The following is a 14,433-nucleotide window of genomic DNA, read 5'->3' as shown; positions in this document are numbered from 1 at the left end:
ATAAGATTTTTTTACGAATAAATATTTGATTTTTAGCTATTAATATAAACCATTCAGAATTAAAGCAATAGTTTTATTTTTTTTCTGGGGAATGGAATTCTGGGGAATGGTATATTCTGGGGAATGGATTTCTGGGGAATGGTACATTCTGGGGAATGGGTTTCTGGGAAATGGTTTTCTGGGGAATGGTACATTCTGGGGAATGGAATTCTGGGGATTGGTTTTCTGGGGAATGTTATAGAATCGATTCATCACCTCCATATACGACTCCGACTTTTGTCACGTCACTCCATTCGCAGAATGAGCACAATTGTTTATCACCTTAGTTCTCTTCATTCATGTGTATTGCTTTGAAGATTAAGGCCAATAATTCCCAGTCGAGGACTCGAGGGCTTAGTGACTTGAACATTTGAAACTGCCGGGGATAAAATCAGGAAACCTCTAAATTTTCTTACATTCAAACATTTTTCTATCTATGTTGTTGCAATAAGACAATTTCCACACCTTGCGTGATAAAGGTGAAATCATACCGCTAAACTTTCTAAATTAAAAAATAACATGAAACGAGCTCACCCATTCATAGCTGCATCATCTCACCTCTCTCATCTATTACACGCCGGCAGTAGGTATAGATAAATAAAAACATTATCTCCGAATAGATGAACGAATTACCAAAGATGATATGAAAACGAACTGTTCTGATCCGCGCTCTGAATAACACGTGCAGGAAAGAAAGCGTAGTTACAAAACGTCACTACAGCCTTCCTCACTGATTAATTGTTACAATTCCATTCCATTGGTCGTTATCAGCTTGAATGCTGAATAATAATAATAACTCCTACCCGCATTATTATCACTGACTCACGCTGCGATCTCGCTGAAGTGTGCGAATCAGTAGATTCCCATTGATCGTCCAGAATAGTTTGTGTGTAAAAAAAAAGTTTGTTTCTCCTTTGAAGATGATCAGATTCAGAATTCACCTTCTGATTCTTCTACTCATAATCTGCTGTTCTCTGGCATCATGTGGACCCATTCCGGGAGAGGTAATAATATCTCAAAATTGTTTGAAACAGATTCAGTCCAAAAAGTTCTGATTCCTTCCCTCAGACACCGTCAGCAGTTCACCGCGTCAGACGCCAGTTTTCGATGAACTTCGGAGCTACGCACCAGCAGGACGAGGGTACGGACGTCACGGCCGAAGCGATCGCCCGTTTGTGGCGCAGTAAGAGCGGAAACACCGAAGTGCAGGGATCGGCCAGCTACAATCAGCATTTCGGTGGATTTCAAGGCGACGGTAAAGCTAAATTCGGTGGGATGCTGACGCTTACGCATAATTACTAAGTTAGAGTTACAGAGATTGAAATGATGGTGAATGTTGTGTTGGATTATTGTGGCATGGTGTGAGAAATCCTGTAGGTATCATGACTTCGAGTCTTATCTGCATAGGAACATATGCTTTCATGATGAATGTGAGATTTGACAACAGTGTTAGTTCTTCACTTAAAGTTTATTCCTTATTCGAGAGGCGTATCCTGTAAGTGAAACTTCGAGATACACCTCGGGTTTAGCAGATGCTTGACGGCGTTCAAGTGATGTTCTTCGGGGTTTTCATTTAATGGATACGAAACGTTGACCGCGTGGCATATGTCTGGACAAACATCTTACGGCTTCCTTGTACGAAATATGCACGCTTCATTCAGTCGGCCTATTCATCGTCGGTTAGTTGCATTGCTTTGCTATGTTAGTCGTTCGGATTCAGCGTTGTCGCAACCGGGTTGCTTTTGAACATTTGGAGTCGTTCCAGTACAGTCTCCACACATGCTTCTTGCAATACGGATCCCTGCTTGATGAGATGCTTGGCTGGACCGGTCTTTCATCAGAACTCCTTTGACAGATCATCCTTAAGATGCTTTCAACGATGCCATCGAAGACAGTCCGCAACGCACGAAACCCTTACGTAGCTTTGATGAGTCTGGTCAGCTTCCCAGGAAAGTTGTTTTCGTCCATGATTATCCATACCTTGTGTGGTCGATACTGTGGTATACCGCCTTGAAGTCGATGAAAAGGTGATACGTTGGGACCAGGTACAGTCAGGTTTTTTTTTACGCGGGGGATACGTACCGCGTAAAAAAAAAACTCAGTTCAAAATTCGAAAAACCGCGTAAAAAAAGTCTCACCATTTCTCGACGAATCATGTAAAAATAAGACGATGAATTTTTTTTTTATATGGAGTTTTCATTTACGCGGCCGCGTAAATGAAAACCGCGTAAAAAAAGACCTGACTGTATTTATGGCATTTCTGAGGGATTTGCCGTACAGTGAAGATCTTGTTCGTCGTCGATCGGCCGTCGATGAAGCCGGCATGACAACTTCCCACGAAATCATTTGTTTTAGATGACATACGACGGAAGATGATGTGGGATAGGAATTTGCAGGCGTCATTCAAAATGGTAATCGCTCTAAAGCTCTCACATTTTAAATGATCGCCTTAAGGCACAATTGTTGTGAATGGAGCAGATTTTCCCTACTTTCCACTTCTACGATAGCTGTTCGGTTTCCCAGATCCTGACATCATCATGCGGTGCAGGCAAGTGGACTATTTTTCTTGGTCCATCTTGATAAGTTCAGCTGCGATATCATGCTTAGCGGCTGCTTTGTTGTTTTTTTGTAGTTATCTGATGAAGCAAATGCTACTTTTATAACTTACGATGCCTTCCGGCAAGCGTCTGTGCGTACCAAAATTAGATCATTGACTGACATTTAATCTTCAAATGAACATCCCGCCCACTTATATTCAATTCTGTTATAATGTTATTACAGGTATGCTCCGTTTTTATCAACACAGTCCGCGATTTTCAGTTGACAAAAACGGAATAGTGATAAAAACGGAATAATTTTCTTTGACATAATATTTTGCAACATTTCAATATGACTTGGAAGTTTTACTGTAGAACACATTCCAAAGATAAAAATATGAAGTTTACTATGAAATTTATTAGTTTTTTGATGTTTTATAGCACATCTTGGTTGACCAGTTCAAATTACAGTTTTTGACTGTGACGCTGACAAGAGGTTTTCACCACATTTGTGACCACATTTTTGGAAATTTATTTTCATTGAACGCAAGAATGACACATATTACAGTTCCAGTACCCGATCGATGTTTTAAAATATGATATATTGTCGGGCCGCCACCAAACCGGACTTCGCATAATCAAGTCGCGACGCGACCCAACTCGCGACGTTTTTTAGTCATGTCAAAAGTAGTGCGCATCCTTTTCGTTATTGTCAGCAACACAGCGCACTAGATGCGAAGCAGTTGCGACACCTGTGGACTAAAAAAATGGCAATTTTTGATTGAATGTCGGTCTTGATTCCAACCGGATAGACAATACTTCCAGGAATGATTAATCTTTAGGAACATAATTTCGATATCCTTTCAAAAAAGGATATGTTTACTTCCTTCCGGAAGGCATTTCTCTCATGCTCGTGGATCATCTTCACAGTTTCGTCTAGGATACTTTTAGGAAGCAATCACTTGTAACTTTTCCAAAATATTGGTTTCCCCAAGAAGTTCCTCCAGAATTCTGCTAGGTTACCTTGTATCATGCCACTTGTTTATCTTTTGGAATTCGATAAGAATTTTTAGAGAAAAGATGTTCTTCCCCTTATGATTTCTTCAGAAATTTCTTCTCGGATCAATCTAGATGTCTCTTTTCAAATTTCTCCTGGAGTTTCTTCGAGGATCTCTTCTAAAATTCTACCAAGAATTGGAATTTATTGACCTTCCTCAAGCATTATGCTGGGAACAGCTCGCTGACGTAGTGTACGGTTTTGGTCTAGAATGGCCCTAATGCACAAGGTGAACTAAGAAAATAATTCTAGGATTTAACCTAGACATCCTGTTGAAATTCATCTAAGAGTTGCTTTGGAGATTCATCAAGATTTTACTTTTGAAATACAGATCGGACTCGATTATCTGAAGTCGGGTTTTGGTGCTTGCCAAAAATATATCTCGCAAACGGAATGCTGTAAGAAGCTGAAATTTTGACAGATTACTTATCAATGTAGGCTTGACAAAATGTTCAAATTTCAGCTTTTTAGAGCATTCCGTGCTCCAGATATGTGTTTGAAAAGCATCATATCCCGGCTCTGGATAATTGAGTCCAACGTGTAGGAGTTTCTCCGTTTCTTCAAAATTTTTTCAAGATTACTTTCTGAAATCCCGCCAGAAAATTTTTCTGAAGTTTCTCCAGTGCCTTTTTCTGGGGTTCCTCCAGAATTTCTTTCTGGGATTTCTTCAACAGTTTTTCTAGAATTTCATCAGAAGTTCTTTCTTGGAGTCTTTAAAGAGTTTCTTATGATATTTTTCCCTGGAATTTCCTCCAACCAAAAATATCTTTGAAGGATTCCTACAGGACTTTGTTTTGGCATTTATGCGCTATAGAAACACCTACTGGAATTTTTATTATTAATACTTCCAAGATATTTTCTAACAGGATTCTATCTTTCATATTTGTTATTTCCTCATAATTACTAGATGAACCAGCCTTGGGCTGAAAATCTTGTTTAAAAAGATATTGTAATTATTATAATTCTCCCCGATTTCTTACTGCGTTTACTTGGAATCTCCCAGAAGTTTGGTCTAGTAATCTTCCAGGAATTCTTTCCTCAAATCCTCCAGAAGGTTCTTCAGGGAGTCCTCCTGATGTTCTGTATATAAATTTCCGGGGAGTTATTCCTATGAATCCGCTAGAAGTTCCTTATGAGGATTCTTGAGAAATTCCTTCTAGGAATCCTGTACCTATAAGTTCTTTCAAGAAATCATCTAATTGTTCCTCGAGGGATACTTTCAGAATTGATTAGATTTCTTTAGATTTTTTTTTTGGGAATCCTTAGTTTCTTGTGAGAACCCTGCAGGAGTTGCTGGAGAAATCCCCAGATCGTTTTCAAGATCCTAGACTCCTTTTTCCTAGAGAAACTCCTAATTCGCCTTAAGGAACTTTTAAACTAGGTCAGTCAGACAGAAGACATCCATTAAGGAATCTAGAGGAAAACAAGGCAGAATCGCTTGTAGTAATTACTGATTAAAACCAAGGATGACAAGAGAGATCTCTGGTAGAAATTTGAGCCCCGTCGGTAAGAAATAGCGACCAGGAGAGAAGAATTCAGCGCATCGCGTAGTTTAAAGAAATGGTGTAAAAACCATGTGAAATTTATTTCACTTAAAAAAAGTCTTGTAAAAAAGATTCTAGTGTAAAAATTCAGGCAATGACAAGCAAAGAAAGCCTTCAACTGTTTAATTTCTCGAATAACACTTGAAGAGACATGCCAAGTTCCAGTTGGTACATAGAGCCGTATAGAAGAAGAAGAAGAAGAAGAAGAAAGATCTCCAGAAGGAAGTTCTTGGAGGAATATCCAGATGGACATCCTGGAGCAATCCCCGGAAGAGATACCAATTATGGTGCCCTAATACAATAAGCTAATGAAATAAAACAAAATGTTCGATTATCCAGGGTGATTTTTTCCTATTGCCGGATAATCGAGTCGAGTTTGATAGTTTCTTATAGATAGTTCTTATATATAGTTCACATCCTATCTATTATTGATCTATAATGATTAGCTGACACATTCTACCACGATGTTACAACGTTTTGACGCCTTTTTGGGCAGATTTTCGACTGTAACTCATAAATACGACCATAAAACTAAACTATTTTTGCATATTCGGATTTCTTGTAAAATTTGCGATAAGTATGAGCTGTTGAACATGTAGTTTTTATTGGAAAAGTATGTTCAAAATGGGAATAAATAGTGTGACGTTACAACGTTGTAACGTCACGCTACTAATTCGTATTTTGAACAAGTTTTTCTCATGAAAACTAAATCGTCCCCTAATGCTAGAACTAGGTAACTCAAAAATTATAGTTTTGAGAAAAATGACTTTGAAAATTATACAATTTTTCATGCAGTTGTTCCAAAGGTATGGAGCCTTTAAAATAATTATTTTTTAGCATTGATTGCTCATTCAGTTTCTACTCTTTCTGCTACAAGAAAAAGTATTGAACTATTTTTGGTTTAAACCTTTGATAAAAACAATAAATGGTTGAAAAATTGTCGAGTTACCTAGTTATAGCACTCAAAATGAAACATAAATAATGGAGGAGTTGTTCTGAGATACCTAGTTTTTACCACTATTGATATCATTCTTTTCAGTTTTTATGTTGCAGTATGCAAATTAAAAAGGTTCCACATATTGAAATTAACGTGTAATTACTGAATTTGCTAGGTTGCCTGCTATATCACCACATGACACCCCAAAATGTTCATAAAATAATCGTCTACGAACAATCACAGTTCTTAGCTAAATAAATACAAGTAAAACATTTTAAGTTTTTAGGCCTGAAATGAAAAAAAAAAAAACAGTAGGGTAGAAGCTTCAGTTTTGGCCAGCCCGGAGTTTTGGCCATAGTGCGGTATTCAGCCTGTTACGATCTAAATCAGCATAAATTTATTTTTTACTAGTAGATTCCAATATAATATGAGGATTACAGCTGTGAAAACCATACATTTTGATTGAAAATTGGAAGAAAAAAAATAATTTTCCTTAAAAAATCAGCTCTCATATAACTATTTTGGCCAGGGTGCTTCTAATTTGGCCACTCCCATAAGAAATACACGTGATTGGCCAAAATAGAAACCAAAGCTGAGAATATGGCCAAAACTGCGGCAATGCTTCTATTATGACCAGTGGCACTTTAATACAAAAATCAAGTATTAGCTTGATTTCTGCATTTTTCTAATAAAATGTAGATCGAAACCTTTCATTTAACACATTGGTAGTTTTCATTGGATTATTGGTTATTTTTATAAAAATGATTTCTCTTAGACTGGCCAAAACCGGTGCCCGCATCCTAGTAGAATTTCAATCTACTAACAAAAGAATGACTTGTAACATTTCCACGTTCAAGCGTCCGATAGCTTTTAACCTGTGCGGCTGGAAATAGATATGATTTTCCTAGTTACCTACTCAGTTCTTGTATTCTACACTGAGATACCTACACTGCAAATTTTGTTTGCTGGTATTCAGCAAATTTTGCTGATTTTTTTTGTGCTGGTTTTATTCAGCAATACGAATTTACTGAATATCAGCAGTTATTTTTCAACTTGCTGAACCTTCCAGCAATTTTGACAGTTGATCAGCAACGTTCTGCTGATACTCAGCAAAAATTTTGCTGAAATTCAGCAATTTATTTTGCTGATTTTTTTTTGCGTTGGAAGAATTTCAAAAAATTTGGTGTGTAGTTTTGAAAATAGTGAATATATTCGTCTTTTATAATCGTATTTCATTGGTCTTTAGATATATTATAGAGCTCAAAAAGCTCGATATACAGGTCGGACTCGATTATCCGGAGTCAGACTCTGGCGCTTCCCAAAACAATATTTCGGAAACGGAATGCTGTAAGAGGCTGAATTTCCACTGAGGAAGATTACAAGTGGTAGTCGAAATACGCGTATCTGTCAAAGGATAAGCAATTAGGACGGAATGAAAAGGTACGAAACTGATAAAAATGGATAGTGACAAAAACGGAACATACCTGTACCTGTAGACCTGTAGTTTTGAGTTAGTAAATGGCATCCTTAACTTTCCTCAGTGTGGAAGTTGGAGCATTTCCGTACTCTGCTACACTGCCGTAGTCGTCTCCTCCGTTCAGGGATTGGCGGCATGCACCGTGCGGTGCGATAAAAGCGTGTGCTTCACACAATCGCAAGTGTTCGTCTCCCGTTTTGCCGAGAGACAAGAGACGTATGAGTGAGAGCTTTCGTAATTGTGCGAGAGACAATCGCAGCACTAGCTCAACGGCGCAGGGAGTAATGCACGGTGCTTGGGACTGCGCTTGTCTCCAAACAGAAAAAATCAATTAATAAATTAATTGAAGAGTTTGTGTTTTCGGCAAAGTTGTTAAGCTTGTCAAGGGTTAACAAGTGATGGGTCGTTTGATTCGAAATTTTTCCAATCATGCGTAGTATCAAGCCAAGTGCAAAGTACGGAGACAAGCACCGAGAGAGCGCATACGACAGAGCGTGAGAGACAGGAAAGCTCCAGCGCGCGGCAAGCGAGCAAAACACAACCGATTGCGCGTACTCGTCTCCTTCTAGTTTGTTGTGCTGTCTCGTAGCAGAGTGTGCGGCACGCAAAGAGTTTCGAGTCGCACCCTATCCCTGCCTCCGTTGCCTTGGTCTCCCGTGTCTGAATTTTCCACATCATAGGTGTTCATCGAAGTGCTGCTTTCACCTTTCAATTACCTCACGTCCGTCGATCAAGAGCCTCTTATCTTTATCCCTGTGGATTTCGGCTCGCGGGGCAAAGTTGTTGCGGGATGCGTTGAGATTCAGGTAAACCTTACGTGTTTTCAGGCAGTGTTTTTTCTCCCGAAAGAGGGTCTGCTATTTTTGCTTCTGTCTGTAACGTTCACGTTCTGCCGGGTTCCTTACTGCAGCATTACCGCCCGCGCTATGTTCTTTTCTCCAAAATCGTTATGCACTCCACTGGCATCGCTGCCTCGAGACGAGACGGTATGTAGACAGTAGACTGATGTATTTTATATTTCCTAATTCTCTCGATCCCTTTGCATCAACCGATCAGAGAATTGGTTATTGAACGAGGATAACTAGCAACATTTTTCTTGGGTAATCGTATTCTAATACAAGTCATAGTTAGCTCCGATTTATTTTTCATCAATACATTGTAGCCTAAATTTAACCTGGTTGGGGTTCCAACAAGGTTGGCGCTGTCCATAAACTACGTACAGCCCTTCCCCCTCACTACTCCTTTAAACCTTTGTCCATACAGCAATTTCGAAATTCTTATGGAACCAGACCCTCTAAAAGAGTCTACGTAGCCTATGGACAGACCGGTTCCAAATCCGTAGAACCTTAATAATTCTGAATACCTTTTGATTTCTTTCGGCTTGCAGGACGCGATTATCGCCTTAAACTCAAGGTTGTATTCACCTAGGCAAGGATTTCTCACAAGAATTGGGATTCTCTTCGGCGTGCCTGTTCCATCGAGCAGAACTGTATTTACAGGGCATCTGGTGTTCTAACATAAACAATAAATCGCATTCGTGTCTAGCTTACTTGAGTTCGTGAATTTTTGCCGGAGGCCAAGACCACTGGGTGGCCGGGGCTTGCTTCACTAGGGGTTCCCAGGGCTTCCAGCCGAGCATCTTACGGGCCAGGGTCAGTTCATTTTCCGCTTGGAGGATCAGCTCTTCCACTTGGCCGCAGTTTATTTTATCCTCCACTTCACGAACCGAGGGTGTCTGCAAGGGAATTTTGTTTAATATCGAAATCATGGAGGGTCATGCAAGGGTTATCTCTGGTTTATTTACCGTTGCCACAACCTTGGCACGCTCGGAAACAATCTGCTCGGTGTAGCGCCGGTAGGCTGCATCCTGCGGCATCTTCGCTACGGCCCGGAGGATCTTGTTGTACAGAGCCGTCAGCGTGTGGTGTGGGTTCTTGGCCACATGAAGCCCGGTCAATCCGGTAGCCTGGAAGAAAGGCGATCCAAATCAAAACATTGCGACTATGACATAATCAACACTGCGAGAAGGGAACTTCTGCTCCTAAATTCAAAGATATTCTAAGGAAAAATCTTACCTTTTTGATAGCGCCCGACATGATAACGCGCTGGAATAAGATTCAAACAAGTAGTTCAATTATTTAGCGAATAAAACCTAGATAAAAACAAAATTTAATTAAACTTGCCTGGAGTTTTCGATCGATTGAAACGATGCCAAATGAAAATCGTTCGCTAAAAACTGCGGACTCGAGAGCGGATGACATTTGGTGACAGAGTCGACATGTCGACATACACGACGGCAAAACTTTAACCAAATTCATGATTAATTGAGATTCCCACTACGCAGCCGCCAAACTACCCAAATTTGGTGTTTTTTCTCAAATTTTGTAAAATAAATTCTGGAGCTCGATTTGAATAGGTCGTATGTACATTTGTCGATATAAAATTCGATCAGTTTATTTTAGTTATTGTAGCAATATGGAAGATATTTTGGACACTTTTTATGATGGAACGGAAAGCCTGTTTTGTGATGATTCTGCTGTATGTATCAACTTTGTTCAATTCCAACGATTTTTGCTATAATAAGCGAATCCATCTGATCGAATTTTTAATCGACAAAAGCACATACGACCTTTTCAAATCGAGCTCCAGAATTATAGAAGAATTCGAATGACCCCCAATTGTACACAGAAAAAAACTGTTGTGTAATATTACATCTGAACTACTGCAACCCGATCAATACGTCGGTTGAATGAATATTATGCAGGACGATGTACACAAGAACATAAGATTTTACATCAAAACGATGTAATCGTACATAGGAATCGTGATTACATCGAAGGGTTCTCTTTCCTGCCACAAGAGAAAAGAGTGATCGTTAGCTTCCGAAAAATAAGCCTATTGCTTCTTGATTGTAATTAACGATCAAATCTGACTATACATGTCAATTGGGGTTTTTAATTAAGAAATCTTCAATGCGTTTTTATCTTTAAACAAAAGAGCACCTTTTTCTGAGCCGCTATGATTTTTTTCAGATTTTTGATTTAGACCCGAATAAAACAATATTATACGCCGGTGATTCAGGCCCGAATAAAACGATATTATACGCCGGTGATTCAGGTTAACATTTTTCAATTATTCATGGTATCATAAACTGGATCATAAATCTACAATACCACGAATCGTTTTGATGATAGCAGTTATCATTTTCATAGTTACAACGATAGAGCGAAGGGCCCATATAGCCGAGGCGGTAAACGCACGGGTATTCAGCATGACCATGCTGAGGGTGACGGGTTCGATTCCCGGTCGGTCCAGGATCTTTTCGTAAAGGAAATTTCCTTGACTTCCTTGGGCATAGAGTATCTTCGTGCCTGCCACACGATATACGCATGCAAAATGGTCATTGGCAGAGGAAGCTCTCAGTTAATAACTGTGGAAGTGCTCATAGAACACTAAGCTGAGAAGCAGGCTTTGTCCCAATGAGGACGTTACGCCAAGAAGAGAGAAGAGAGAGAGAACGATAGAGCGAATGGGTTGTTAAGTATCGTTACCATTCAAAAATGCCATTTTTCTCGAACAAAAATTTCAAGCAATGATTCAAGCTATCATTGCTTTATCATCTACTTGATCATACAGGGAATAATAAAAACAACACGGAAATATTTCACCAAATCTACTTTATCGACTCGAAAAAAGTGTACACCGCGTTCTGTTAACTCCGTGAATGATAGTGTGAATCGTTGTTTATTTTTAATTGCTGGTGTAGTGAAAACGGGAATTGAACTGTCGGTGCCGTGATTCGCTGTTCTCTTCGAGGTTCCCCTATCGCGCTTTGTTCGGGACCATATGGAACTAGTGCTCGCGGGACGTTAAAAAACATAAAAGTTCCGAAGGTGGAAAACTTGGTGGAAAAAGTGGAAAATTGTTCAACGAGTCGCTGCCCAATGAATTAAATGCTTTGGCTGTTTTCCTACTCTCCGCATCGATCAATGTGGCGCTAGCTTCTATGCGCGAAAAATCGCTAAAAGTAAATCGCAAAAATATTGTATGGCGAATAGCATCTAAAGGCGTATGTTTCGAAGTGGAACACATTATTCGAAAAAATATTTGGTAGCGGTTGTGCACAATGATGACCGGTTTGGTGCCTACCAAATATTTTTTTGGTAAAAGCTTGTCACTTCGAGAAATTCGAGTTTAGATGCTTTTCGCCATACAAAATAAAATTGATTTACTCCTGCTGATCAACTGTGGCTGCGCGCCAAGCTGGTAGTCCATTGAATGATCACAGTGGAAGCGCTGGAGCAAACGTTTTGAACATATGTCGTTCTTTCTTTGGACTGCATGAAACTTCCAACTCTTTCGTCTGGTTTAGCCATAGAAGATAATAAGTGGAAGCTTTCAGGTAAGCTTGCAAGTGATATTTGACTAATCCGACGATAACCAAAACCTGCCACTCCCAAAAGCTTTAAAGTGATGCCACGTACAAACATCAAATATAAATGTTTATGTGGCATAATGTACGGCGCCACACAGTGTCAAGCTCATTCCATCTGTTTGCGAGTTTCGCACCCAAAAACTGCGGTGCTAAATCCAGTTAACAATACAGACTAACTTTATGACGTCCATATTCTACCATTAAATCCTTAATATAGTGTCAAAACTGATATATGTCATTAAACTAATGGGGAATTATATTATTGAAAATTATTCATAGATTATTGCATGTATCACTATCATTAGTTGTATGATACTTCAAAAGTTGTGAATGATAGATTTTTTTCAAATATTATCATTGTATCGTAAAATGATCATCACTTGTATAGTTATTATTCCACCAATAAATATCGTATAATATCAACGATACCGTGCATCGTATATTTTCTATGCACTCTGTATAAAGTTGTAGAAGTTTATTTTGACTGAACACGCCTTTCTGGATTTAAATTTGGATGCAGATTTGGACAAGGTTTTGGAGGAACAAGCCCTATTCGCGAATTGCTCCAGAAAATAACACCTAAAAAAACGTTCTTGGTATCTGATCTGAACTGTCAGTTACAAACAAAAACAGAAAAATCGATCAGTCGCCGCCGCCGATCAGTCGTAAACAAAACCGCGATCGGTCAGTGAAAGTTTTGCAATCTTTCTCCAAATTTCGTTAACTTTTCGGTTGTATGGCGATTCTAGAAGTTGAAACGCGAAACGCCAAAGTAAATTACATCTTACGTACTATTGAGAGCGGTGAATTACCATGTATTTCCTTTCAGATTCCTATCCACATCGCAAAACAGCGATGATCGGTCCGATTCCGGATTGAGGTTAACCCCCCGTAAAATGGAGTCGAGTAACGGTAGCGAGAAAGCCGAACTAAACAACCTGGTGAAAAACATTGTCAAAATATTGCTGTCCACTTCGAAGTACTTTCACTGTCCGTTCTGCGCAGACGAGTATCTGTTCGAGTTCACCCTTCGGCACCACCTGCTGAAGAACCATGAGGATGACCTTTCGAAGATCGTCCAGTCGCCGGATTCCAGTATTAAGTTCTGTGATAGCAACATCTGTCCTTACTGTGGGGCCTTATTCTACTACATATCGGCGCTTCCGAAGCACATCATGAACAGCCACAGCCGGGACTGCCTGATCAAGTGGCAGGCGATCGAACGGGACAACAGTCTGCTAAGGAAGCGGTTCGCCACCGAACCGAGTATCCGGTGTGTACCCTGTTCGCCGGGATTGAGCGACCTGTTCGAGGAACTGAACACCGATTCCAGCCGGAAGAAGCATCGAAGTCACCGCCGAAAGGCTTCCCCACTTTACAAGTCGGCGCTCAAGAACGCCAACCGAATCTCCGCTTCCAAACGAATTTCCGGCGAATCCTGGGTCAGTTGCGATTTCGAATTTACTTCCGGCGATGCGGTCGCCCTTGGCGGTGGCGGCTCTACACGTCGTTCCAGCGTCCGGAGAGAACTGCAGTTCGATGCAGTCGCATCGGAACCCACTTCGCCCCAGGACCAGCAGCCGGACGGTGTTTCCTCCGTGAAAAAATCGTCGAAACGCGCCCGGAAGCGGTTCAATCTGAAATCGCTCAAACCCCGGATCGGTCTGCGGAAGTATGTTCTGTCCAAATTCACCAAAAAGTATCGCTGTAAGATTGTGACCAGCACGCCGAACAACTTCCTGGACGACGACGAAGATTGCGACGTCGGGCTGCACCACGATTCCCGGCGGCACAACCAGGAACGCTGGAACAAGCTACATCTCGATTGACTGATGGACGGGTGGGTGGAGGAAGGTGAGTACCTGCGTTGTTGCTTTCACTCCCCAAAGTTTGGTATTCTACAGTAGGAATACACGCGTATCTTCTCATTGTTTTACGGTATTTACGAATCAAAAGTTATTTAAAACGAATTTTATAGTATTTTGACAGTATGCTTTAATGTAATCTCCTTGCCTAACTGAATTTTATATAAGAAGGCATTATTTGTAACTCGCATTTTTTGGATGGGATTAGTTATATATAACATGGTAAGATAATATATGTGTCGATTTTGAGCAAAAGTAGATGTTTTAGTATGAATTGTGAAAGCCAGCAAAAGTTGTGTATCAAGTTAATCATGGGGGTCATTCTTGATTCACAAGAACTAACGTAATTGTATAGGTAATTTGAGAAGTGGACATCCGAAAATTCCGGCAACTGGTATTTTCCCCCCATACAAGTACAAACTCACTGTGCAATGAAATGATTGATACATACGTGAGTACCCCATTGTGTTTGAATAGGTCAGGAGGCTGACTTTCAGGATATGATACATAGTGAACTTAAAGTATTTTATTTGTTCTACAAT

At 40.0% G+C, this 14,433-nt stretch overlaps 4 protein-coding genes across 5 annotated transcripts in view; 2 read left to right on the top strand and 2 right to left on the bottom strand.

Moving 5' to 3' along the window:
- LOC115253479 (KAT8 regulatory NSL complex subunit 2) overlaps window positions 1–14,433 on the bottom strand; it is a 598,461-nt gene that overhangs the window by 470,217 nt on the left and 113,811 nt on the right. The gene's annotated exons all lie outside the window — the stretch shown is intronic.
- On the top strand, window positions 861–1,373 carry LOC109413482 (uncharacterized). The gene is made up of 2 exons (XM_062853244.1): window positions 861–1,043; window positions 1,108–1,373. Exons 1-2 carry the CDS (start codon window positions 960–962, stop codon window positions 1,339–1,341), a joined length of 318 nt encoding a protein of 105 aa, XP_062709228.1. The 5' UTR covers window positions 861–959; the 3' UTR covers window positions 1,342–1,373.
- Window positions 1,156–14,146, top strand: LOC134283908 (uncharacterized). 2 transcript variants are annotated; one of them, XM_029879189.2, is made up of 2 exons: window positions 1,156–1,294; window positions 12,856–14,146. In XM_029879189.2, exon 2 carries the CDS (start codon window positions 12,923–12,925, stop codon window positions 13,853–13,855), a length of 933 nt encoding a protein of 310 aa, XP_029735049.2. In that variant the 5' UTR covers window positions 1,156–1,294; window positions 12,856–12,922; the 3' UTR covers window positions 13,856–14,146. The 2 variants fall into 2 exon arrangements, with proteins under 2 accessions (XP_029735049.2, XP_019542707.2); XM_019687162.3 differs by lacking the exon at window positions 1,156–1,294 and adding an exon at window positions 12,640–12,798.
- Window positions 9,058–9,900, bottom strand: LOC109413483 (NADH dehydrogenase [ubiquinone] 1 alpha subcomplex subunit 5). Its single transcript, XM_019687163.3, has 4 exons — window positions 9,775–9,900; window positions 9,667–9,696; window positions 9,396–9,557; window positions 9,058–9,326 (listed from the first exon to the last, which is right to left on the bottom strand). The coding sequence occupies exons 1-4, from the start codon at window positions 9,877–9,879 to the stop codon at window positions 9,138–9,140; spliced, it is 486 nt and encodes a 161-aa protein (XP_019542708.2). The 5' UTR covers window positions 9,880–9,900; the 3' UTR covers window positions 9,058–9,137.

This window comes from Aedes albopictus, chromosome 2, assembly GCF_035046485.1.
Source record: "Aedes albopictus strain Foshan chromosome 2, AalbF5, whole genome shotgun sequence".
Taxonomy (NCBI): Eukaryota; Metazoa; Arthropoda; class Insecta; order Diptera; family Culicidae; genus Aedes; species Aedes albopictus.
The sequence above is the reverse complement of the archived record's forward strand: the minus strand, read 5'-3'. Positions and strand labels throughout refer to the sequence as shown.